The following is a 27,106-nucleotide window of genomic DNA, read 5'->3' on the forward strand; positions in this document are numbered from 1 at the left end:
AGTGATAGAGAGATAAAGAGATAGAGAAAGAGAGATAAAGGTATCTTTTTTATGCTTTGGAGGTGACTTTTGGAATGCCCCAGGTCACCTAAGCAAGGGGGCTGGTTGCCAGGGGAACCAACCCTGTGATTGGAGAGTTGGAACTTTGAGTCCCACTTCTCGACATCTGGGGAGGCGAGAGGGGCTGGAGGTTGAATTGCTCACCAATGGCTAAGGATTTAATTAGTCATGCCTACATAAAGAAGCCTCCATAAAAACTCAAAATGACAGGTTTCTGAGAGCTTCTAGGTTGATGAACACCTGGAGATGTGGGGAGAGTGGCGTGCCTGGAGAGGGCATGGAAGCTCCATGCCCCTTCCCACATACTTTGCCTTATGCATCTCTTCCATCTGGATATTCATCTGTATCTTATATCATATCTTTTTATAATAAAGTAGTAAATGTAATGAAATGTTTCCCTGAGTTCTGTGATTCCCTCTAGTTAATTACTCAAATCTGAAGGGGGAGGAGGTCATGGGACCCTCTGATTTATAGCCAATCATTCAGAAGTACAGGTAACAACCTGGCCTTGCTATTGCCATCTGAAGTGCAGAGAGGGGGTCCTTGGACTGAGCCTTTCATGTGTAGAATCTAATGCTATCTCCAGGTAGATAGTGTCAGAATTGAGTTGAATTGACACACCAGTAAGGTGTCCTGAGCATTGCCTGGTGGTGTGGGGGGAACCCCCCCCCCACTCAGACAGGTGGGAATTGGTCTCAGAATCATTTTACATTTGTAAATAGATGAGAACATATATTTTTATTTATTTATTTATGTATGTATGTATTTATTTATTTATTGGTGAGGAAGATCGGCCCTGAGCTAACATCTGCCAATCCTCCTCTTTTTGCTGAAGAAGACTGGCCCTGAGCTAACATCTGTGCCCATCTTCCTCTACTTTATATGGACGCCGCCACAGCATGGCCTGACAAGCGGTGAGGTGCGCGTCTGGGTTCTGAACCCCAGGCCACTGCAGCGGAGCGCGGGCACTTAACTGCTACGCCACCGGGCCAGCCCCAAGAGCATATATTTTTAAGAGCAACAGTTAACAACCATTATCCCCTAACATTTACTAACTTTAAATAATCAGTATTAAAATCTGTCTGCTAATAGCTTACCTCTTTCCCGTTGTGGCAGTAGAGAATGTAATCAGGTAACTGGTCTGACTCAATGTTGAGTCAGTATTGACTGATGCAATATTGAATGAGGTCTTAAAGGTCAGGAACCATGAAATCAGTGTCAAGTTCCTTAAAAATATAAAAAGGTTGATAGACTAAAGCACAGAGAAAACTTTTTTTTTCCTTTTGAAGAGAGGAGAGTTGTTGGTCTTGAATTTGTTGACTTCGGTGAATGTTCTTGAATTTATTATGTATAGTCTATAATTTCTTTATCCCTTAACTGAATGATAGGCAGCGTTTGTGTTGTTTCCGTTTTGTGGCTATTATGAATAAAGCCTCTATGTACATTTATATACGAGTCTTTTATAGACATATGTTTCCATTTCTCTGAGGTAAATACCTAGGAGTGAAATTGCTGAGTCGTATGATAAGTGTATTTTTAATAGTTTATTGAGATGTAATTCCAATACCATAAAATTCTTCCAATTAAAGTATATGATTTAGTGGTTTTCAACATGTTGATAGAATTGTGCAACCATCATCACAATCTAATTTTACAACATTTTCATCATTCCCTAATGGTTACACGGTGTACCTATTAGCAGTTACTTCTCTCTCCCCCAGCACCAGGAAAATACTAATCTACGTTGTGTCTCTATTGATTTGCCTATTTTGGATATTTCATATAAATGGAATCATATAATATCTTGGAGACTATTTTTTTAACTTATTCAAGATTCATACATTGAAAAATAACATTCCACTGTATGGCTATGCCACTTTTTATTTATCCATTTATCATTTGATGGATAGTTGAGTGGTTTCCAGTTTTTGGCTTTTATAAATAATGCTACTATGAACATTCATGTGAAAATATTTGTGGGCATATGTTTTCATTTTACTTGAGTGTTACATAGGAGTGGAATCTCTGGATCATTTGATAACATCTTGAGACATTTCCAATAGTTTTTTAAAGTGGCTACACCATTTTCCTTTCCTGCCATCAATGTATGAAGGTTCCAATTTCTGCATATCCTCACCAACACTTGTGACTGTCTGTCTTTTTGACTATAGTCATTAGGTGTGTATGAAGTGGTATTTTATTTGGGTGTGAATTGCATTTCCTTAGTGACTAATGGTGTTGCACATTCAGTATTTTCAGTTTATAATATTTTTTCTTTAACTTTTTCTTTTTATTATACTTTAATATGTAATAATATGAGATCCTCTTACTCCTTTCTACCATCATGTTTTTCTAAAATTAGATGCTTTATTCATTTGCTAGGTTTCCAGGATTGGCATTGTAATAATAAAGTTTGGAAAAAAGTAATACAGGGAAAAAGTTAAAGAAAATATATTACAAAGAAAAATATTAAATGTTAATATCATTTAATATTAAAATATTAAAAAGAATCATAGGAATATTCACAATTGTATTGAACATAATAGGGAACTCAGAACAATGGAAGTATATAATAGAATTTAGTATGATGAATGTGACATTTAAAAGTCCATAATAAATATTAGTTCATTTGGTAAATAGTGCTAGGTCAGTTGGCTAACACTTTGTAATTGAGGTAAAGTTAACTCTATACTATATCCCATATACCAAAAATGAATTCTAAATGTATGGAAAAGTATTCAGTATAAAAACAAAGAGTGTAAAATAACTTGAAGAAAAAATAAGTTAATCTTTGTCTGAGTTTGTTATAAGTTATTATTTTTTTGTGTATGTGAGGAAGATCAGCCCTGAGCTAACATCTGCCAATCCTCCTCTTTTTTGCTGAGGAAGACTGGCCCTGGGCTAACATCCATGCCCATCTGTCTCCACTTTATATGGGATGCCGCCACAGCATGGCTTGAGAAGTGGTGCGTCAGTATGCACCCGGGATCCGAACCGGCGAACCCCGGGCCGCCGCAGCAGAGCATGCGCATTTAACCGCTTGCGCCACCGGGCAGGCCCTGGTATAAATGATTTTTTAAAATTCTAACAAGAACAGAAGCCACAAAAAATATCATTTGTTTAACAAATATTTATTAAGCACCAATTTATATGCCCAACACTGTTCTAGGGATTAGAGATGCAGCAGAGAACAAAATAGCCCAAATTCCTTTCATCGTATTAGTTATATTCTAGTAGGAAGAAGGAAGTCAGCTGTATGAGCCTTTGAAATGAGTCTAGTCTCCTGAGTGGCAGGTGAGAATTTTTTCTTATCACTCACATCTTCACAAGTTGATTAATTAAAACCCTATTATCTTTGTGGTTGGAACCCTTAATTGCTCACTGAACTGAAAAAATAGTTTAAGAAATAGAATCCTAAACATTATATATATGTGTGTATACATATACATACACACATATACACGTATGATTTAGCATTTTTAAAGTATGGAACAAGTACATAAGTAAATGTACATCAATTCATCAACCATTTTATCAACATTTCCACTCCAGTGACATCCCATTCAGTCCTCTTCTGTTCCTACGCCCATCATCAGGGCAAACTGTCACCATTTCTAATGGTCCAGGAAGTATCGGTGCTTCTGATATCACTGGAAACAGGAAGTTAAGGAATGAGACAGACAGCCAGCATCATATCCCATAATGTTCAGAGTTACTATGTAGATAATTCATTTTTGGAAAGTTCTTATCTTTTTATGTATTATCTAAAATTTCATAGTTTTAGCTGTAATGTTATAGTGACCTGACAGGCCTAAATATTAGGCATCATATATGAATTCTTCTAATATTTAGCTTTCTTTCAAAATGCTCAAAAAAGATTCACAAATATTATTCAGTTCTTTGAAGGGAAGGAGACCCAGGACTATTTATAAAATAACTAGTAAGGAATTTTCAGCCTTGTGAAAGGAAAGCATGTCTAGAATAGGACAAAATGAAAACTAGATTCAGTTACCATCTTCTCTTCAATATAGTAGACCACAGTTATAATTGGACATTCAACAAAACCATGATTAATAATAATAATTGCCAACATTTGTGGCATGCCAATTAAAGGACTAAGAATTTTACATATGTTTATTTAATTCTTAAAACAAACAACATGATTGGGTAACTATTATTACTATTACTTAACAGAAAAACTAAAGCAGAGAGGTTAATTTATTTTCCTAGGAAAGGGTGTGTGTGGCTGGGATTTTAATCCAAGCAGTTTGACTCCAGGGCTCATGTTAAGTATCAGTGTGTGATGCTGTTTCTTCAAAATATTAATTTTTCTTTAAGTTAGATTTTTGCAATTTTTTGAATTCTTTTCTGATATCCAGAGAGATGTCTCATTTCCTTTTTCATCCACAGCAGTGGTTTTTTAAATCTGGACGCCCATTGAAATCACCTGGGGAATTAAAAAAAAAAATACTGATGCCCTACCCCTGGCCAATGGAAACAGAATCTTTGGGGTGTTGTCTGTATATGTGTAGCTTTAAAAAACCTCTTTATGTGGTTCTAATGCACAGTGAAAGTTAAAAACTCTAATGTGTGCAAATATAGAAATAGGGAATAAGATTAAATAGTGCAGAGATACCATACATGATAAATATTTGTCCACCACAAGACATAATATTTCCTAAAATATGGCACAAATTTAAAAGAAGAAATTTATGACTAACATTATGAGTTATAAGGTTTTCTTGGTTTTGTTTGTTACTACTTGTTTTGAATTTACACAGCATTGACAGTCATTGCTATGACAGATGTGAGGTCATTATTACTCTCATTTCCTCTCACCTTCCTGACTCAGTGTCATTATTTTGTTAGTTTTTTTTTTTTAATTTTTTGTTTATTGCTGCAACATTGGTTTATAACATTGTATAAATGTCAGGTGTACATCATTATACTTCTATTTCTGCATAGATTACATAATGTTCACCACCCAAATACTAATTACAACCCATCACCACACACATGTGCCGAATTATCCCTTTCGCCCTCCTCCCTCCCCCCTTCCCCTCTGGTAACCACCAATCCAATCTCTGTCTCTATGTGTTTGTTTATTGTTGTTATTATCTACTACTTAATGAAGGAAATCATACGGTATTTGACCTTCTCCCTCTGACTTATTTCACTTTGCATAATACCCTCAATGTCCATCCATGTTGTCACAAATGGCTGGATTTCATTGTTTCTTATGGCTGAGTAGTGTTCCATTGTGTATATATACCACATCTTCTTTATCCATTCGTCCCTTGATGGGCACTTACGTTTATTATGCCTATATTGTCTCATTTTGTTAGGTTTATTATGCCTATATAATACTCATATTCTATTCTGTTAGTGTTCAACTATGTGTCGTTTTACCTACATTTATGTCTCCATTTTTAATTATTTTTCATTCCGCTATCGGATGGCTGGGCTTCATAATTATTTTGTTTTTCTAACTAGCATTTCAAAGGTCTCATCTCTGAATTCTCTGTAAATATCTTCATTTTATTTATATGTGAATCACATCTTGGCTGGGAATCAAATTTGGGACTCACTCTTCATTTTTCTCTGAACTCTATGGATAGTACTGCGTTGTGTTATGCCTGTAAAACAGCTTTGAAAAGCTGAGATCAGCCTGATGACTCTTCCCCTATAAGTGAACTGCTTTTTTTTGGCTTTAGTCTTTTTTATATTCTCAAACTGGGTGAGAATATGAAACCTTTTCTAAAACATTTCCTTTGTAAATTTGACATATATAGTATTTTTTTGTACTCCTTTTGAAGTCTAAGATATTGGTTGAAACTGAAATACGAAGAGACTTTTTCTAACCTATTAACATAGATAACGTTGTATTATACCTACTCTTTTTCTTACTTAATCTTACACAGAGTACATTCAACATTTCATCAGTAACTATGATATTTATTATAGGATTATTTTGCAGATTATGTTCATTATGTTCTGGAATTTATACCTTCTCCTTATAGTCCTGGCACAAATTCAATTTTGCGGTGATAGCTTATCTTTTTTTAATACCTTGCTAGAATTAGTTACTAATATTTTAATTTTTTGCTTCAGTTTACATGAGTGATAATATGTAACTATTTTCTGTACTTTTTAGTTGTTATAATTTTATGCAAACCTCAGCAATTATTTGGAAAACATTCCCTCTTTTGTAGACTTTGAAAGAGTTTCTATAAGAGTGAAATTGCTTTTCTTAAATTTTGTAGAATTTACTGGTAAAGCCATCTGGACATATTATTTCATTTTTGTGGGATGATTTTAAATAACTAAATCAATTCTTTAATTGTTATAAGATTATTCTTATTTTCCATTTTCCAATGAGTGAGATTTTGTAACACATTTTATGAAATTAATGAATATCATCTAAATTTTAAAAATATATTAGCATAATATTATTCATTAATAATTGTATGTGTTCTCTTATATGTAATTGCTGTAATTATTTTCTTTTTTATTTTCAATATTGTTTTCTTACACCTTCTTCATTATTTTTTTTAATTTTTATTTATTTATTTATTTTTTGTGTGAGGAAGACCAGCCTTGAGCTAACATCCAACACCAATCCTCCTCTTTTTTGCTGAGGAAGACTGGCCCTGGGCTAACATCCGTGCCCATCTTCCTCTCCTTTATATGGGACACCGCCACAGCACGGTTTAACAAGCGGTGTGTCGGTGCACACCTGGGATCTGAACCGGCGAACCCCCAGCCGCTGCAGTGGAGCTCGTGCACTTAACCACTTGTGCCACCCAGCCGGCCCCACCTCTTGTTTTTTTAATCAATCTTTCTCCATAGTAATTATCACCTCGGTACAGAAGATTCTTTACTTTCTTTCCAGTTTAATTATGCACTTATATGGAAGTTCTACTAAGTATTATATGCATTACCTCAATCTCATGTGGCTAATCTTATATTTATTATATGTAACTGATCTTATAATTATTTAGAGTTCACATATCTTCATAATTCAACTACCTTTAGAAGCAAGATGATTTCTGCATTAAAACATATACTACATTGCATTTCCAAAGTGTTTAAAAAAAAAATTAAAAATGTACTGTGTTATCTGTTTTAATATGGGCACAAAAATACTAGCAAACAGAATGTAGCAACATTTAAAAAGAATTAAGCAAAATTACCAGATGAGATTTATCCCAGGAATGCAAGATGGGTTTAACATATAAATACCATTCAATGTGATATACCATGTAAGTAGAATAAAAAGGGAAAAAAATGAACACTTCAAAGGACATAGCAACAGCAAAATCACATATCTAGCAAGAGACTTGTACCAAGAATATATTTAAAAAACTTATAATTCAACAATAAAAAAGCAAATAACCCAATTAAAAATTGGGCAAAGGATTTGAATAGGCATTTCTAAAAATTAGAAGATAAACAAATGGCCAATGAGCACATGAAAAGATGCTCCATGTAATTAGTCATTAGGAAAATGCAAAACCAAACCACAATGAGATAGCACCTGACACCAACTTGGATGACTAAAACAAAGGAAAGAAAGACAGGCTGTGAAAAATATTGGCAAGGATTTATAGAAATTAAAACCTCGTACATTGCTAAAGAGATTGTAAAATGGTACAACCATTTTGGAAAACAGTTTAGCAATTTCTCAAAATGTTTAAAATAGATTAACAACATGGTCCAGCAATTCCACTCATTGGTTTATTACTCAAGATGATTAATTGAAAACATGTTTACACAAAAACTGCTATATAAATGTTCATAACAGTGTTATTTATAATAGCCAAAAAGTGGAACCAACCCAAATGCCCATAAACTGATGAATGGATAAATAAACTGTGGTATATTCATAAAGTGGAATAGTATTCAGCCATAAAAAGGAATGAAGCACTGGCACATACTACAGCCTTTAACCTTGAAAACATTATGCTAAGTGAAAGAAGCCAGAATACAAAAGAACACATACTTTATGATTCCATTTCTACCACATGATTAGAATAGGTAAATCCATAGTGGTAGAAAGTAGGTTAGTTTTTCCAGGGGATGGGAGAAGAGGGAAATGGGGAGTGGCAACTAATGAGTCTAGCATTTCCTTATGTGTTGATAAAAATATTCTAAAATTAGATAGTGGTGTTGATTGCACAACTCTGTGAAAATAATAAGGAAGAATGGATTGGACAGAATTTATGACATGTTAATTATATATTAACAAAGCTGTTATAAAAATGTATTATAATCTAAAATATAATTTATATAGCAATTATGAAATTAATAAAAAAGGTGAAGGCATTTATTTCTTCAATGCATAAAATGATTCAGTTTTATGTTTAACAGCCATATCTCTAATTCATAATACTATTTAGGACCAGCATTTTTATTCATATTTTAATATTTATGAATATTTGAAGTGATATAAAAACAGATAAAAATATAACTTCCAAATTAAAATTTTTAAAAATCGGGGCCGGCCCCGTGGAGTAGCAGGTAAGTATGCACAATCCGCTACTGGCGGCCCGGGTTCGGATCCTGGGCGCACACTGATGCACCGCGTGTCAGGCTATGCTGTGGCAGCATCCCACATAAAATGGAGGAAGATGGGCATGGATGTTAGTTCAGGGCCAGTCTTCCTCAGCAAAAAAAAAAAAAAAAAAAAGGAGAACTGGCATGGATGTTGGCTCAGGGCTGATTTTCCTTACCAAAAAAAAAATTATTTTTTAAATCTGTGGAATGTCACTTGAATTTTCTGGCTCCTGGCAAATGAGGACTAGATTAGACTACTGGTTCTCTCTTAAAAACAACCCTAGACCAAGACTTCTCAGACAGCAGTGTGAATATAAATCACTTGGATATTCTGTTAAACTGGTTTGTATGTTTTAGTAGGTGTTGTGTGGGGCCTGGAATTCTGAATTTCCAACAAGCTTCCGGTTGATGAAGGTGCTGCTGATTCACATAGCACACTTTGGGTAGCAGAATCTTAGAGGGAGTATAGAAGAGAGAATAGCCTAGATCAAAGGAATTAGCATAAAAACAGAGAAAATCCTTGGCATACCTAAGGCTGTGGTAGACTGTGGTGGGGGTAGGCCACAGCCTTGTGTATGAATGACAGGATACAGGCGTAGGATCAGAGATTAGAGAAGAGCTTTGAATTTTGGTTCTTAGCTATTCCCAACATTGTTCTGGAGAATTATTGCCATCCTGTTCACACTGAGAGCCATGTTTAAGCAGCAACAGCCCTTGCCAACTGGTGTTTGACAAGTAATATCAAAGCAGTTCCAAAGTTGTGATGATTTGAGCAAAAATAGGTGCCACTGGTTTCCACTCAGAGGTAGAGGACTGGAAAGAGCTTTGCTCCCACCCTTAAAATAACAACGGCAGCAAAAGCCATACAAACAGCAAATTCTCAATTTTTTTAAGCTCCCGTAGGAAGCTGAGGCTGTAGGGCAACAAAGTGTTCCAAAGTCCAAGGAGGAATAGGTGCTTACGGGAAGAAATGGGATGATAGCAATTGTCTACTTGTGGTAGAGACAGTTGGACACTGATAAGAAGAGTTGAATTAGGCTGGTTGGTGAATTGGTAGAGGCCAAGTCTACACTAGTGAGAGAGCATGAAGTCTCTAGGGGTCACAGTTATAGGGGAGTCTGCATCCTCTTGTGGGTTTTTACTCCACAAACCTCACTGGTTGCTCACAGAAATGACCGGAGTGAGTCTGGAGAATATGCCGCCTATAGTGCAGACCTGGGGAAGGGGCAAGCAATTTGCACAGACTCCTGTATTCCCTCTAGAACAAAAGCTTTAATCTGTGGGAAGAAGGACAACACATACTATCATCCTTAGGGCCCTGGTGAAAACTCCTTGCAGCTGCAAAAAGAAACTTTAAAAATGAATAAATAGGGCTGGCCCGGTAGTGCAGCAGTTGGGTGCGCGCACTCCGCTTCGGCGGCCCGGGGTTCACCGGTTCGGATCCTGTGCGTGCACTAACGCACCGATTGTCAGGCCATGCTGTGGCAGCATCCCATGTAGAGTGGAGGAGGATGGGCACGGATGTTAGCGCAGGGCCAGTCTTCCTCAGCAAAAAAGAGGAGGATTGGCATTGGATATTAGCTCAGGGCTGATCTTCCTCACCAAAAAAAAAATAAAATAAACTACCCCTTACTCCTAGGAAAGGAGCTGAAATTTGACATGACTGTTAAGTAGAAAATCCTAAAGAACCTACAAAAAAGCTTCTAGAACTAGTATATGAGTTTATCAAGGTTGTGGGTTGTATGATCAATATACAAATAAATTCTATTTCTATATAATGGCAGTAAACAATGGAATTTGAAATTATAAAAATATATATAATTTACCATAGCACCATAGAATAAAATGCTTAAGTATAAACCTAACAAAATATGTGCGTGATATATGTGCTGAAGACTACAAAACACTGATGAAGGAAATCAAAGAGAAGTAAATAAATAGAGAAATATACCATGCGCATGGTGTTGGAAGACTAAACATTCTTAAGATGTCAAATTCATCTACAAATTTAATGTAACTCCAAAGAAAATCCCACTACACTTTTTTTTGGTATATATCAATAAGTTGACTTTAAAATGCACATGGGAATTTTGAGGCTGATGAAACTTTTCTGTATGGAAATGTGGTGGTAAATACATGATGATGTATGTCTCAAAATCCTAGAAGTGTACACCACAAAGGTGAATGTTAGTGTATCTATGTATTTTTTTTAATCAACTGAGACATGGAAGTAATCCAGGATGGAATGCAGACTGTGATAAATGAATCTAACTGCATTACAAGTGTTTGACAATCTCACTCACTGAATGTAGCAGAGAAGAAAGGAGCTGACTTTACCTTTTGAAAACAGTATCATGAGTGCACACTATAGAACTAAAGACAAAAAGAACTGTACATACACATCCCTCTACTTTCTTACATGGGTATGGGTTTGCAACTCAAAGTATTTTATATGTATAGTAGGGTTGAACGAATAAGTAAATGCATTGTAGATAATGAGAGTCAGATTTTTAACTGTTTAAGAAAGAAGTTAGAAATAAGGAAAGGGAGAAGGTCATAATGAATCCTGTGGTGCTGGATTGCATTTGGAGGAGTTGAAAGTAACAGTAGAACACTTAGTTTTTGCTATATTGTTATCTGTTCATTAGCCTCTAGTTAGGAGATTTTTCATTAGTCGTTTTCCTATTATTGGTGTGATCTTTCCTCAATAAGATGTTAAATTCATTCAGGGAAATTGCTATCCCTTCTCTAATGCCGGTACAAGATGAGGATGGGATATTTATAGGACACGGTCTGTATCTCCTGCTAACTGACTGATTCACTATCAACTTAAAAGGCTAGTAAAATTGCCTTTTTCAGATTAAAGTTAGAATTGCTTCTAGTTCATAGAAAAATGAATATTGACTACAAAAGTGAAACCTTTGCGTTTATTAAAAGCCATGGGTGGCAAATACACATTAAGAGAAGCACATTCAGCCAACTAGAAATGTGCATTTTAAAATCATTACTTTGATTGTATCGCATCTTAAATCAGATAGACAGTTATTTATAGATTTCTATCAGGAAAAAATACTTTGAAAAATATAGTGCAGAATGTTGTTTGCTATGTATTAGTTTAAAATTCCTAGTGCTCTTTGTTTGCCAGACTGATTTTGCAATAATATGCTGTAGAAATCCTATAGAAATGTTCAGTGTTGTAGCATCTCAGATGAAAAAGTACCAGACACTGTTGCTGTGAAGTATCCAGGACATCTGTGGTTCCAGAGAAAATTAAGTCTTCCAGTTCCAGATGTAAAGCAGTCCTGGTTTGTGAAGTTAATATACGTCATGATCATATCCCGTGATTGTTTCTTCTTCACAGAAAATGGGAATCAAGGGATTTATGGGGACTTATGAAGATCATCAGTTTTTCCCCTTGTTTTCAGATAAGAAATCATCTCAAACCATTAAGAATCTAGGCCCTTTTGGAAACTTTTTAAAAAAGGAATTGTCACATTCAACATAGCAATAATTTCCAATATTGAAATCACTTTCCCTTCCCCCCAATATAGGACAGTCTTTCAGATATTTACTAAATAGCCAGATACTTTCACTTTTTGTTCCAGTCTCAGTGTGGTAGTCATTTCTGTAACTGAGAATTCCTTTTATTACTCCTCCATCTTGTGTTATCTTTTATAGGTCAATTCTGGTTTCTTTAAGCCATTGATCTCCAACTCCTTTCACATATTTACCCTACACAGGGAGGAATTTCTGCAAGAAATAGGGAAACTGGCACTAAAACTTTAGAGTTACAAGAAACCCCATGCCTTCTGAGCCCCCTTACCTATGTTGATGATCATTAATGAGACGTTTGAACTCCAAGGTACTCAACTGAATTTTGAAATCTGGATTTTTCTTCCATTACTACATGGTAGTATATTCTTCAAAGTGGTTCAAATAGAAACAAAGGAGACAGCTTGCAGTTGTTTATAAAACCTTACAGATGTATTTCATGGTATTAAGCTTCTGAGGTTTAAATTTTGTTTTTATTTCCAAAACAATGTTTTTTCTTTTCCAAAGGCAAAATTTTCTTTGACTGTTGCTCAAATTTCCATAAGATATCTTTTTAGAAAAGTAAAACTATATTTACTCTCTCTCTTTTTTGGAACAGGTATTATTCCCTCTGAGAGATGGATAGTAAATTTTGACAAAGACCTTTTGGATGGCCTTGTTTTTGCAACACAATTGGGAGCCTATTGCCCGTTTTTGGTAAGAGTGATTTTTATGCAGAATGGTCTTCTAATATTTTAAAGAATTTAGTAATTAAAATTCGAAGTATTTTCTGCAAACTGATTCTTTTAAATGTTTTAATTTTAAGTCACATCTGAATCTGCATGGCTAGCATTCCCTTTTTGTTTATTCTTATATTTTGATTGCAATAATCTACTACTGACAAATGTTAATATTTAAATGATTCTTTGTTGAACTACGGAGAAGAGTTAAAAAGCAGTAATTTTTATTCCATTACTAACGGGTTTGATTGTTGTCTTTTCCAGATTGAGACTCATTTTGTAAATATGTATACACAACCAAAAAGTTGTGAACAGTATCTACACAATTGCCTGATTATTGTGAATGTTTTTCGTGAAATTGGCTTTGACATGGACATAGAGGTGGGTGCCTTTATATCACACATTCTATATTTTATGGGTTTTTTTCTTTTCTTATTTTTTTCCAGCTATATTAGGTATTATTGGCAAATAAAAATTGTATATATTTAGGGCCGGCCCCGTGGCTTACCGGTTAAGTGCGGGCGCTCCGCTGCTGGCGGCCCGGGTTCGGATCCCGGGCACGCACTGACGCACCGCTTCTCCGGCCATGCTGAGGCCGTGTCCCACATACAGCAACTAGAAGGATGTGCAGCTATGACATACAACTATCTACCGGGGCTTTGGGGGAAAAAATAAATAAATAAAAAATTTAAAAAAAAATTAAAAAAAATTGTATATATTTAGTTTGTACAATGTGATGATTTAATATAAATATACAATGTGAAATGATTACCACCATCAAGTTAATTAACGCATCTATCACCTCACATAGTTACCTTTTTTTTTTTTTTTGTGGTAAGAACACTTAAGATCTACTCTCTTAGCAAATTTTAAGTATATAGTCCAGTAGATTATTAACTATAATGACAATGCTTTACATTACATATCCAGAACTTGATTCATCTTATAACTGAAAGTTTGTACCCTTTGACCAACATCTCCCCATTTCCCCCATCCCCATCCCCTGGCAACCACAGTTCAACTCTGGTTCTATGAGTTTGACTTTTTTAGATTCCACATATAATTGAAATAATACAATACTCATCTTTCTGTGTCTGACTTATTTCACTTAGCATGATGTCCTCCGGGTTCATCCATGTTGTCACAAATAGCAGGATTTCCTTATTTTTATGACGAAATAATATTCCACTGTAGGTATATACCACATTTTCTTTATCCATTCATCCATCAACAGACACTTAGGTTGTTTCTATGTCTTGGTTATTGTGAATAATGCTGCAGCAAACATGGGAGTGCAGATATCTCTTTTAGTAGTGATTTTATTTCCTTTGGATATATACCCAGAAGTGGGATCGCTGGATCATGTGGTAGTTCTATTTTTAATTCTTTGAGGAACCTCCATACTGTTTTCCATAGTTGCTGTAACAATTTACATTTCCACTAACAGTGTTCAAGGGTTCCCTTTTATCCACATCCTCACCAACACTTTGTTATCTCTTGTCTTTTTTATAATAGCCATTCTAACAGCTATGAGGCGATATCTCATTGTGGTTTTGATTTACATTTCCCTCATGATTAGTGATGTTGAGCACCTTTTCATGTACCTGCTGGCCATTTTTATGTCTTCTTCAGAAAAATGGTAGTTGACTCCTTTATAATATTCCTTTGTTTAAAATTTTAAATCTAAATTGAAACAGCCTTTTAATGGAATAATGCTAAAATGTGGAAATTGAATATGACTTCATAGAAATCTACTAGGTATTTTAAAATATGTATAATTATGTACATCTAAATGTACATAATAAGAAAGTAGTTCTAGTGATAGGTCCAGTTTTTATAAACCACAAGAATGAAGCTTCAGTGCTTTATTAATATTACCTGAGCTCTAAGAATAAATTAAAGGAGCAGAGTTGTTCGAATATAGATGTTGTATTATTATTTTCTAATTTAGTAGCAAAAAGGAACATTTTTCACTTTGGTTTTGAAATAAATATTCATGTAGAGATCACAGTGGCAGTATACATTTTTATTGTATTTGGACCTCCAGGTTATAAGTCCATCTGTCTTTCACATCAAGTCCTCAATAGTGGTAATCAAAAGCATATTGTATGCTTACCATCTTTTGAGCCCTTAGTTCGTTACTTTAGAGTAATGAATTAGTTTAATAAATGATTCCTGACTTCAAAGAATATACAAACTCATTGAATTTTCAAGATATATACATGTTAAATGATAATATTCTATTCATTTAATTGTCAGTGTATGCAAAAATAAAGTATAGAATTCAGATAAGGGAAGAGATCAATGTGATCCAGATTGATCCACGAAAGACTTTGTGGAGGAGGCAGGGCTTATTTGGAGTCTTGAAGGGTGGATTGGATTTGGGTTGATAGTCGCAAGAGAGGAAGCTGTTTACTCAGAGGAAATGGCATAAACAGAATGTAGAATGTGAACAAATGACGTATATTAAGGAAATTGTGTGAATAGGTTGCCTTAGTTGAAGTTTGGGATTAGAAAAATAGGCATAGGCATATATTAGGATCTTGGATATTAGCATAAAAAGTCAGGAGTTGATCATGTGGGTATTATGGGAATAAAGGCATTTACTCTTACAACAATGGTCAGAATGGACTGAGGAGAGGGACTAGAGACAGGGAACACAGACCAATCAAAATGCAATTTCAATTGGTCAAAGAGTAAGGTCTTTACTCGTATCATTTTAATGGGGACTTAAAGTAATAAGCTGATATAAGAGACATGGTGAGGTTTGCTAGACCTGGTGACCAACCACAAAAGAAGGACACGGGAGAAGGACCATTACAACTAAGTCTGAGTTTTCTGTTCCGTGATGCAGAGAGACTAACAATGCCAGTGCCCACATATGGCTTGGTATAAAGTGGTTCCTTATAGCTACTGGAGAAATGACACTTGACAATGGCTTGCTTTTTCTTTGTTTTAAAGCCACTTGCATGTTAAAGTCACTTTGTAGCAAGTCTAACATTTACATTCTTTTATATTGGTAGAGTTGTAAAGAGAAACTAATCAGGGATTTTGGTCAGAGAGTTCTTTATAAGAGAATTTTAAAGATAAACTGTAATAAAAGACTTTGGTTTTGGAAGAATAAAAATATTACAATTCCCGTCAATTTGACAAGTTGACTCTCCTCCCTGAAAGACACTGGATAGACCCTATAAGGGGTATAGATGTGGTTAAACCACACTCATGCCTTCAAGGATGTTACCAACTAATAGTGACAAGTATATGAAAAAGAGCTAAGGCAAATCAGATAGTGAATGCCACAGTAGACATAGAAACAATGTGCTATCACAATCAAAGGGGAGAGAAATCATTCTGATAAAGGAACCAGGAAGAGGTGCATGAGACACTTGGTGTTTAAGGTGGCCCTTGAGAATTTGGCAGGGGTTCACAAGAAACTTAAAATATCTTTGTTTAGAAACTATAATTCATCATACATTTTGATTCTCTCCTTTGCTTTTTGATTTCCTCAGATATATTGACTCAAAATGTTTATTTTATTGTGTAGCCAAAAAAATATTTTAAAAGATGAGTATCTACTATGTAAAAATGTAGAGAAGTTGTCCAAGATTTGATGAATGGAGAAACTGACAGTTACCTTAGCAGATAATTACCAGGCTTTTACCAGCCAGTTCCAATTCCCTAACTTTTTATCAGCCTGGATTTACCAACCATATTAAATGACAAAGTTTAAAAATACCACCCCTAAGTTAACTTAGCCATAGTGAATTAATGCTGATGCTTAGCACTAGTCCACATTTGAATCCTGTTAAATTCACCACTGGACGTATTTATTAATGTTTAGGTTTCTTATTTATTACGTCTTTCTTTGCAGCTGTTGAATCAGCTGGATAAGTTTCTGTGCCAATGTTATGTCCTGTTGTAGAATCCTGCCAGATTGAATATAAGTTATTACATATTCTCCCTTTCATGACATGCTTTATAGTTAAAGCAAAAAGATTATGGGAATTGTTTTGACTCAGCACAGAATGTATTCCCTCATGTAGAGAGATGGATTTAAAAAAAATAAATATAATTAACATTTATAGAGGTTGTACTACACATAATTCACTGCATAGTGATGTGAGCTAAGGGTGAATAGATAATCTATTTTTCTGTTAAAAATTTTGTTTGTTTTTATCAACTTGAATTCTTTCAGCATTAAATAGCAAAATTCATGAGTAAAAGAATTTTAAAAATAAATTCAATATTTTATGTAAAATGAAGTCAGGTAGTAGAAAACTGTAGGATAGTTATTCAGTGTCTCAGAAGAGTTATCAGAGATTCGTTTTTGTTCAGTCCTTCCCAGCCTGCTGGCTTTCTTTTAGGCATGTGCACTAATAACCACCAAGTTCCTACTGAAATTCTCACATAGCACCTTCATACAGCTATTCGTGGGGCTGGTTGAGTAGCATCCTTCTTGTGCTTCTCTTTTCCCATAAGCTAAAACTTTCCCAGTGGTCCCACAGCATGTTTCCCATTGCATATCACTGACCATAATTACATCCCATGCTTGTAGCTAAACCAATGTTTGATGAAGGTAATGGAACAGCAACAAGAATTGGGATTCTTAGTAAAGAAGAAAGAAGAAAATTGCTGTTGGGACAGCAATCAGCAGTGTTCGCTGTAGCATTACAGTATGTCAGTGGATACTACTACTTATGGTTGGTGTCTAGTTTGAAAGCTAATGATATTTTGAAATCATAAATTAAATTCACCATGAAGCTCAGGATCACCTCACCTCTTGTTACTAATGAGGAAACTGAGGCCTAGGGAAACTAATTGATTTAGTCAAGATCATGGCACTGTGTAGTAGCAGGACTTGAAGTCAGTTTACCAGTTTTCTATCTAGCATTTTTCTCTATTATGACTTTTTTTTAGTTTAATTCCCTGGCCTCTGTTAGTCCAGTAGGAAATACTATCATCAGGGGGAAAAAGATGGACCAATACAATTGAAGTTCTTCTAGGTGAGACCTATATAGAGAAAGTAATGATTGTATCTTTGAAGGATATTTTGCATGAAAATCTGGTTTTAAACAAACCTAACTTATTTTAACATTTAGCTTTTTAAGCCTAGGATTGACTAAAGTGTAATTACTTTAGGTTATTTTCATTGAAATTTATCGTCAAGAAAGGTAAGGATGCTCTTTTTCTGTTTTTTTTCAGTCTAATATCTTAATTATCAAATATATTTTTCCATTAAAATAAACATTTTTTCATTTCCAAATTATTGCGTTTTCATCCTGATATAATTATATGTTTTACAAAAATGAGTTTTAGAATAATTTTATATTGCTACCTATATATTTTATGCCGTAGTCACTAAAACAGTGTTCAAAAGACTTTTTTCTTGAGCCCAGACTTGAGGCCAGAGTGTTCTGCCACTAGTTCTACCCTTTCCCCAACAAACACATTTCCCATCACCCTAGACGGCCTTCTGGACCACACCCATAGGCTGGCCCATCACACAGAGCCAAGCAAGGACGTATTCTTCCCTTTGTGGGAATTGAAAACTCGGTATTTCAGTTTTTGGTTTGTTCTTATCTTAAATAATTTTCCTACATCTTTTGACTAACATTGTCTTTATTGAAGAAATGTGAGACCACAGGATACTGATGAGAAACTTTGGAGTCTTGTTATATTTCTCAGTTTTCCTCAAATCATACTCACTAGCAGCTTTCTACCCTGCTGAGGCAGGCCAGCTCTTTTATTTTTACTAACAGTTCCTTCCCCAGGCACCTATGGTTTTGCCTTACTGCTTTTTGACAAAACAAGATAGAACAAACCGTTCTCTTCTTCCAGAGAAGCAAAAGAATGTATTTGGAAATATGAACTAGCAGATGATCAGAAGGGCTGTCATTATTCTCTGGTACCGGCCACCAAATTTCAGAGTCAAGTGTGTTAGTTCCACATAACCCATTAGGTATCCTTGGCTCTTGCACTGTTTGCGTTTCCAGACTGGCCCAGATCATTTTCAGTTGCTAACTTTGAATGTGTGCCATTAAGTCATAGTAGATCTTCATTTTACGGAAGCATGGAGAGCTCCCTGTACATTGACAATGACAGAGTTGCTTGTTTATCAGTGGTGTTTTCTATGTCTTTGACTCCTTGCCTTGGACCTTTCCCCATACTAATTTGCTATGAATAATTCTCCCTGACTACCTCCACCTTTTTCTAGGAGAACATGGGTGCTACATAAACTGATAGAAGAATTCTTCCTCCTCTTGCTTCTGACTCTTCTTTTTGGCTTCTATGCACATTCTGGCTATGTTGATTGTCCCTGCTGTTATTCCTCTGTAATTCTGGATTTTATCTCATATCTATTCCATCTCTATCTCATATCTAAACCATCACTAGTTTATCTTGTTTATCAGTGTAATTACATTTACTGCCTTATTATAATTTATTCTGGGAAAAGTACTTCCGGAACCACCCCCTGCCTGATCTGCCTGCATTGTTGCTCTTGTGTTATTTCTTGTTCAGAAATCAAGTCCCTCACCCTGGCATCCACACCCTCTGCAATGTGGCTCCGACACTCCTTAGTCGTTTCTTCCACTACTTGTCCATTCTTACCTTACGCATAATTCAAATTGTAGTTCTTTCCTGAACAAACGCTGTGTTTCCCTGTATGCTTGTCCTGTAGTTCTTTGCCTTTTTGATAGAATACACCCTTTCCTCACACCAAACACAACCTATTTAAAATCCAACCATTCTTCAAGGCCATCTCATGTGCTACCTCCTCCCTTGGGCTTTTGCTTGAAAATCTCTTGCCAAGGTAGTTTGTCTACTTCTCAGTTTTCTTTTTTTTTGTTTTTTTCTTTTTGTGAGGAAGACTAGCCCTGAGCTAACATCCAATGCCAGTCCTCCTCGTTTTTTGCTGGGGAAGATTGGCCCTGGGCTAACATCTGTGCCCATCTTCCTCTACTTTATATGGGACGCTGCCACAGCATGGCTTGACAAGTGGTGCATCGGTGCACGCCTGGGATCTGAACCTGCAAACCCCGGGCCACCGAAGCGGAGCGTGCACACTTCACCGCTGTGCCACTGGGCCGGCCCTCAGTTTTCTTTTACTGCATTATATAATACCTTAAATCAGGGATGGTGTCTTAGCTACCTTAGTTAATATTTCTAGTGCATAGTATTTTTCTGACCTCTGACCAGCTTTTATGGAGTCTTTGAGGCTGTGAGGTCATTTTTCTACTTAGAACACAGCTAATTCATCTTTTAACACTTAGGTCAAGTTCTTCTGATTCAGAGCAATATTTTGTTTGCTGTGTCTACATTTCAGTGTCATTGGCAATTGGTAATATTTTAAAATGTCTTAAAGTACTTCAACAATTGATGTACTATGCTTTATCCATTTTTATATATTTTATCTGTATTTTCTCTAATTTATATTTCTCTTCTTTGAAACTAGGCCATTGACATTTGTGACCCTAATCCAATCCTGATGCTCATGCTTTGTGTCTACATGTACGAAAGGCTTCCCACATATCTCCCCAAGAAGGTGGTGCTCTTTCATTGTACTCTACATGACACTGTGCTGAGTAAGGTGAGGATATCTGTGGGGCTAAAATACACAGTGAGTTAAACACTTAAGAGGGGTTTTAGATATTTCTTTCCCAATTCAAAATTAACAAAAGTATCAATATGATATAATAAACCTTAGCAAATGTTGCTCCTTCTAAAGCAAAGGTATAGCAGAGTGAAAGGAACACTTTTTGGTTAATAATAATCACCATCTGCAGTGAAATGATGACTCTTTCATTCATTCGAGGAATGGAGTTTGAGGAGGTGGAAAATGAAAGTTAAGCACTTTGAAGGGCAAATCCTTTCAGGAAACTTGAGATCCACTTCATGTAACAGAGGACTGACACGTATGTGGAAACCTGTGATCTGAATGTGCTTGGCTGTCCTTTAGGGAGCAGTTTACACATCCAGATGGATTTTGTTCAAACGAGGATATAAAAAGGAAAGTAATAATGAAAGCACTCCTGACCAGGGCCCCCAAATTCCCACTAAAAGATTTTATGGATACTGGAGCTGCTAAATGTATAACAGTGAATTTTTTAATTTGTAGAAAAAAATTGAAAATGAAATTTCAAGTCCTGTGACAATAACAAATCTATATAAATATGTCCATGTTTTGTAAGTGTTCTCTTTGAAAACTGTCTTATCAGGGATCATTGACCTCACTTTGGTTTTCAAACAATTTGTTTCATATTAACACTTGTGAAATATATTCTAGCATACAATTTTAGATTGCTTTTATTTATGTAAGATTATTCTTTCTACTGGTTTTCATAAAATCTTCAACCAGATTTATAGTCTTTCCTTGCTTCTTTCTCAGGAAAGTATGGGCTGGTAGCATCTTATTCTGTACAAAAGTTAATTTAGCGCTTTGGTCAGATCTTGTTTATTCCTTTTCCTCAGGCTGTTTTATGTATTCCTAGTCATATTAAGTTGGAGGGGGTAATTTTATACTTTCAATGCAAAACATGTCCGTATCTGGTCTTTAAAAGATACCTTATGGTAATCTTTGATTTGTATTTTGTAACTTTTTTGAGAAAATAACTATGTAGCTTCTGTGACAGTATATGTGATATATAAGTGATGGTTGGTAAGGATTCACTTAAAAATAGGGAAAAACTCAGGTTCTTGTCTCAAAGTGTAAAGGATTCAATTTAGGGAAAGGAAAACCACTCCTGATTTTTTGTTAGCAAATATTGAGATATGATCCCTTTTATTTAATTTTCTTTCTTTCCCTTCATTTTGTTGGAAAAAGAGATATAAAACTCATTAGAGAATTTTTTCAACAGTATTTACTATGATAATTCACTAACTGCGATGATATTTAAGAACTTTGGGTACTAATTAGCCTAGAGCCGTAATTATTTTGAAGAGGACCCGACTTTTGGCTTCAAAATAAAATTTTTAAAGAGTTAGAAATGCTTTGCTTAAGCCTAAAGAAGACAAGAGGAGTCTGAATTAGTTTAAGCAGTGATTTATTTCAGTTAAATATTATTACTAGTTCTCTAATTCTGTCCATGTTTGTATTTCTTTATGCTATTTAAATGTTATTTTTAAAAAGTGGTTAATAATACAAGCTAATGTTTAAACATCATTTTTTAATAAACATAAATTTTAATTGTGATGTTAAAAATCAAATCAAAGCATATTCAAATGGAAACATGATTTTCTTCCACATTTAATTCTTTGCTAGAAATAACATTCACACCTTAAGATTATAGATGAGATTGTGCAGATACCGCTTTTATTTTTCACAAATGCAAGACACATCTTTTGAAGAAACAATAAAAATTAAATATAAATACAAAATAAAACACTAGGAATCTTTGGCATAGTTTGCCCCTATGCATCAACACCATAAATGACAGTGCCTAAGTAATAGAATGTCATTCTTATCAACCCTTTCAACCCTCCAGAATGAAGAAAAAGCTCAAGAAATGGCTACTACAAATGAAAAAGTATTTCTGCAGCTATATGTCACTAATAGGAACATAGAATATTGGAACCCTGAGACAATATAATGATCAATGAAAAAATGTAGAGTGCGGTGATTTTCTGAGACATTTTTTAAAGCAGTTGAAATCTTTTTGTTTTCTTTTTGAAACAAAATTTACACAGAAGCACGATAGTTAAAGAATGGCTGTCATTGCAAAAGGGAAACTGAAGCTCCAAAGCTTTCTTTTCTTCCCTTGAACTGCTTTCCCTTCTCCCCATCTACCACTCACCACTCTTACATGAAATCCTAGTGTTGGGTGGAATAATCTGGCCACAGATGAGCCCAGTGCCTTTGTGTCATATATACGATATGACATAATGAGAATGAGTGGCTTCCTTAAGATCTCAGGGCTGGTTATGGAAGTTCCAGGACCATAAACCAGTATCAGTTCTCAGTGACTCTACTATTATTTTCAACATTTCCTTCCAGAAAATGGCAGTTAGCTCTCTGGGACTTAAAATTACTTAGGTCTTACTTTAAATGCAAGCATACATATATACATATTTAAAAAATAACACACTAAAGTAGTCTTGGCCCCATTGTAACTAACATCTATAAGTAGGTGAGCAATATGAGACCCCCAAATACTTGGGGAAACTGAAGGTAGAAACTCTTCAGCAACAGCATACTTGTTCTGGTGGTTACCAAAGTTCTCATTGAAATATAAAAGTAGTTAATTTAATCTTTCAAGAGATCTCTACCATATTCCTTATGATTTGCTATAATCATACATAGTGCTAATTATTAACTCTTTAAATATCTGCGATTATAGTTCCTGGACTGCCTAAATGCAGTCACCTTTTCTTTACTTCTAATCTGGCCAATCATCCATTTCCCCCAGGTCTTCTCCCTCCTCTGGGTCAGTACTTTCCATGATAACCCTGTGTCTTCCTAAGGTGTGTGTTTGTTTGAATCCCCATTATATTCTAGATAAACACTTGTATACTGACATTTTTCATGAAATACTCTCTCTAAAAATGACGTAACTCATTCTTGAATACTGTCCATATCTTGGCCTCAGTAAGGAAGGGACAGCCAACCCCTAGCTATACTACTGCTTCTAGATGAGACCACCATCATTTCCAGCCTGGACCTCTGATTTTAAACCTATACTCCTTATAATATTTCCTATGCTGAGCAGCCAGAGTATCCTTTTTATTTTATTATTTAAATTATAAGTTCTCGGGGCTGGCCCCATGGCTTGGCGGTTGGGTGCATGCACTCCGCTGCTGGCGCCCCGGGTTGGGATCCTGGGCGCGCACTGATGCACTGCTTCTCCGGTCATGCTGAGGCCGCATCCCACATACAGCAACTAGAAGGATGTTTAGCTATGACATACAACTATCTGCTGGGGCTTTAGGGGAAAAAAAATAAAATTATTAAATTATAAATTCTCTGTTTAAAATTCTCCAAAGTTTTCCCTTTACAATAAGAATAAAATCCAAGTTGCTAACTTTGGACTTCAAATCTTTGATAATCAAGTGTTGTTACATCTGTCATTTCCTAGCTTGAAAGCTCCTTCTCCCTGTCCACTTCTCGTAAACTATATGTATGTATGCTATTTTTAAATAAAAGTCTGCTTTCTTCCACTTAGTGCACTAATAATAAATATTTTCATGATTAAAATATATAACTTTCTTTAACAAAAATAAGAAATAAATGTCAAGTTATATATTTTTAAAATTTATGATCTTATTTGTACTCTCTTCTTCTTCAACATAGATTCTGCTGAAAAATTCAAGCGTGAAAAACTTAGTGTATAATGCCACAATTGTTGGAAGAGATGCCACTGACTTCTCCCTCTCCCAAACAGGGAACATTGTGACAATTTCTCCAAAGTAAGTTTTGTTTTGTTTTTTTTACTTCAATGAACATATCAACCCTAGAGATTTAATGTGTATTACAATTATAAAAGAGTGATCTGGGTTTTTTTTTTAATTGATATATATATATATATATATATATATATATATATAATGAAAAGACTGTCACTCACACATAGATAAATTATTCATATGTTGCTGAGATTCCTCTCCGGTGTTGTTAAAACAATTCTAACATAAAGAAGCTGCTTTTTATGTATGCATTTAATTTTAGTTGATTTTGCATTCATGTGGACCATAGATATTAGACTATAAGTTGTTTGTTTATGTACTACAGTTCTGTTGCCTTCAGGAAACTGGAAACTGTGTGTGCTAAATTTATGTATAAATAAAACATTATATATTATATATAGTTGTTTCTAATTATAAAAGAACTATGTGCTCATTGTAGAAATTTAGAAACTATGAAACTATAAAGAACAAAAAAAAGAAAAGACTGATAATCTTACCTCAAAGACACTCCCAATGTTGCTGTTTTTCTCTCTCCCTTCATAGTCATACGTATGGATCAATTGATTGATCAATTGATAGATACATAGATACCAAGATACAGAGATATATGCATGTATACATACTCCCAAATTGTAGTAATATTCTGTAGAGTCTCATTTTTATCTGATTCTGTTCACATGATACTTGTTTAATATTTCTACTCCCATCGTACTCTCAAAAATGAAGTGCAAATGAAACCCCCAGAGAATAGTCTTGAGAAATGAAATAGGAGCCTAATATATGACTCTTCCCAGGCCAACAAATCCTATTTGATATCCAACAGGTGTTAAGGATGGCAAATACTCTTATTACATAATACAAGGATGATATGAGAATAGCTGTGTTAGTACCACAGAGGTTGACAAATTTGATAACCACTAATGGATTTTAAACAGTCTTGAATTTTAGTCATTCCTTTTGTATTTAATTATTTTTTCCCAGTGCAAAGTGACAGATTATAACTACAAAAGTTACTTCACTGGTTATCTTTTTGGTTTTTTACTATACGTTAACCTGAGATACTTTTCACGTTGTAATCTTTATTACTTCCAGTATATCAAACACAAGAATAATTGGAAATGGGGGCAATTTTTAATTGTATTTAAAATACCAAGAAACCCAGTTGGCGACAGTGACCTTGGCTTGCGTAATTAGACTGTATGTGTTTTCTTCAGTTACTGCTCCATGCTAAAGGAGTATATAATTTATAAACTCTGAATATTCATGGTTGGGACTATATGCAGATTGAATTAAATATGAGGAAAACAATTCTACACTCACTTGTTTCTATATTATAAATTAAATCATAGAATAAACCTCCTTGTAAAAACAACCCACCCATTTTCCAAGTTATACTTCTTACATGTCTCTTATAAATCAAAACTTTGGTAATACAAGTTCATTTGGACATTGTCACAGTGCCATTTGTCTTCCCTTAGGACTTTGATAATTGACATCTCTTCTCTCCCTTTCAAATAGGATGATACAAGTGAAAAGGATTCAGGTTCCCCCGCTATTTTTCACTCATAAACCTAATAGCCTCTTCCAGTATTTCAAAGCTCTCATTATGTGGAAGTTCTTCCTAACAACCACACTAAACCCCTGAAATTTTAGCTTAAGACCATATTTCTTGTTAATGACGTTAACATTTATAGTGTTTATTGTTAATGTAAAACGTGTACATTGCAGAAAATTGGACTGTTACAGAAAAGTATAAAGAGGAAAACAAAAATCACCTAGAATACCATCAGATAAACACAGCTAATTTACTAGTTCATTTCCTTCCAGTCTTTTTATATGCACAAGTGTGTTTATTATAACATGCATAATTAGATATTTAAAAAATAATGATCATATATGTAAATATTAAAAATATTTAATATTTATTAAACATTTGCTATGCACTTATGTACCTTTTCATATTTAATCCCCGTCCTAACAACCATATTATTGTCTTCATTTTACAAAAGAAGACATTGGGCACAGAGACATTAAATCATTTGTCCAATTTTCCCTGGTGTTAAATGGTGAACTAAAGATTCATCACCAGCCAATCTGAATCCGGAGTTGGCACTTCTATTAAACTGACACTTGCACATATTTTGTGTGTGTGTGTGTGTGTATCACATTCATACAAAGCCCTTGGCATTCAATAAAATGTGGCTTCGACTATTTGTAATCTGTCCTGAAGATCCATGACATGTAATTGTATCATTTTTGTTTCTCCAGGAGCTGGTTTGTGAGAATATCTCCCTTGGGTGAACCTAATAGGCTACTTCCTATGAGCTTCTCAGCAATGCTTTTTTTCTCTTTATTCACCATTGCACCATTTATGGTCTATATAAATATAGATGTATTTATAAATATTAGCTCCTTGAAGTTTGTAATGCATGTCAAGTGAATATTAAGTGACCATATATGCATGTACACCTACTCACACATGTAATCATGAATATATGTATTCATATTTTGACCATATTGTACATGTACATATATTCTTGTCTTCAACTTATTTACCTTTTTTTTAAATCAAAATTTAACTTGCACATGCGTTAACAACTCAAATATGTAGAGGAGTTTAAAATGAAAAGCAAATTCTTCTCTCCTCAAATCTGTCTCCAGAGATCCACTCCTTGAGCTCCTACTTTTAACTCTTTCAATTATGTGCAATTTTAGTTCTTCCAATGGTTACCTCCATAAATATTTAACTTATATATCTTTGCCAGTATTTTTGATATATCAATTTAGAAATGATCTGTTGACATACAGCTATAATATTTAAT

General features: G+C 34.8%; 1 protein-coding gene across 1 annotated transcript in view; it reads left to right on the forward strand.

Annotated features, from left to right (window-relative positions):
- The window catches only part of CFAP47 (cilia and flagella associated protein 47), a 533,305-nt gene that overhangs the window by 225,567 nt on the left and 280,632 nt on the right, over positions 1–27,106 (forward strand). Inside the window, exons 34-37 of the mRNA XM_058535621.1 lie at positions 12,767–12,864; positions 13,152–13,268; positions 20,341–20,475; positions 24,172–24,287. Of these exons, the coding sequence (XP_058391604.1) occupies positions 12,767–12,864; positions 13,152–13,268; positions 20,341–20,475; positions 24,172–24,287 (466 nt within the window). The remainder of the gene's footprint in view (positions 1–12,766; positions 12,865–13,151; positions 13,269–20,340; positions 20,476–24,171; positions 24,288–27,106) is intronic.

Source organism: Diceros bicornis, chromosome X (genome assembly GCF_020826845.1).
Source record: "Diceros bicornis minor isolate mBicDic1 chromosome X, mDicBic1.mat.cur, whole genome shotgun sequence".
Lineage (NCBI taxonomy): Eukaryota > Metazoa > Chordata > Mammalia > Perissodactyla > Rhinocerotidae > Diceros > Diceros bicornis.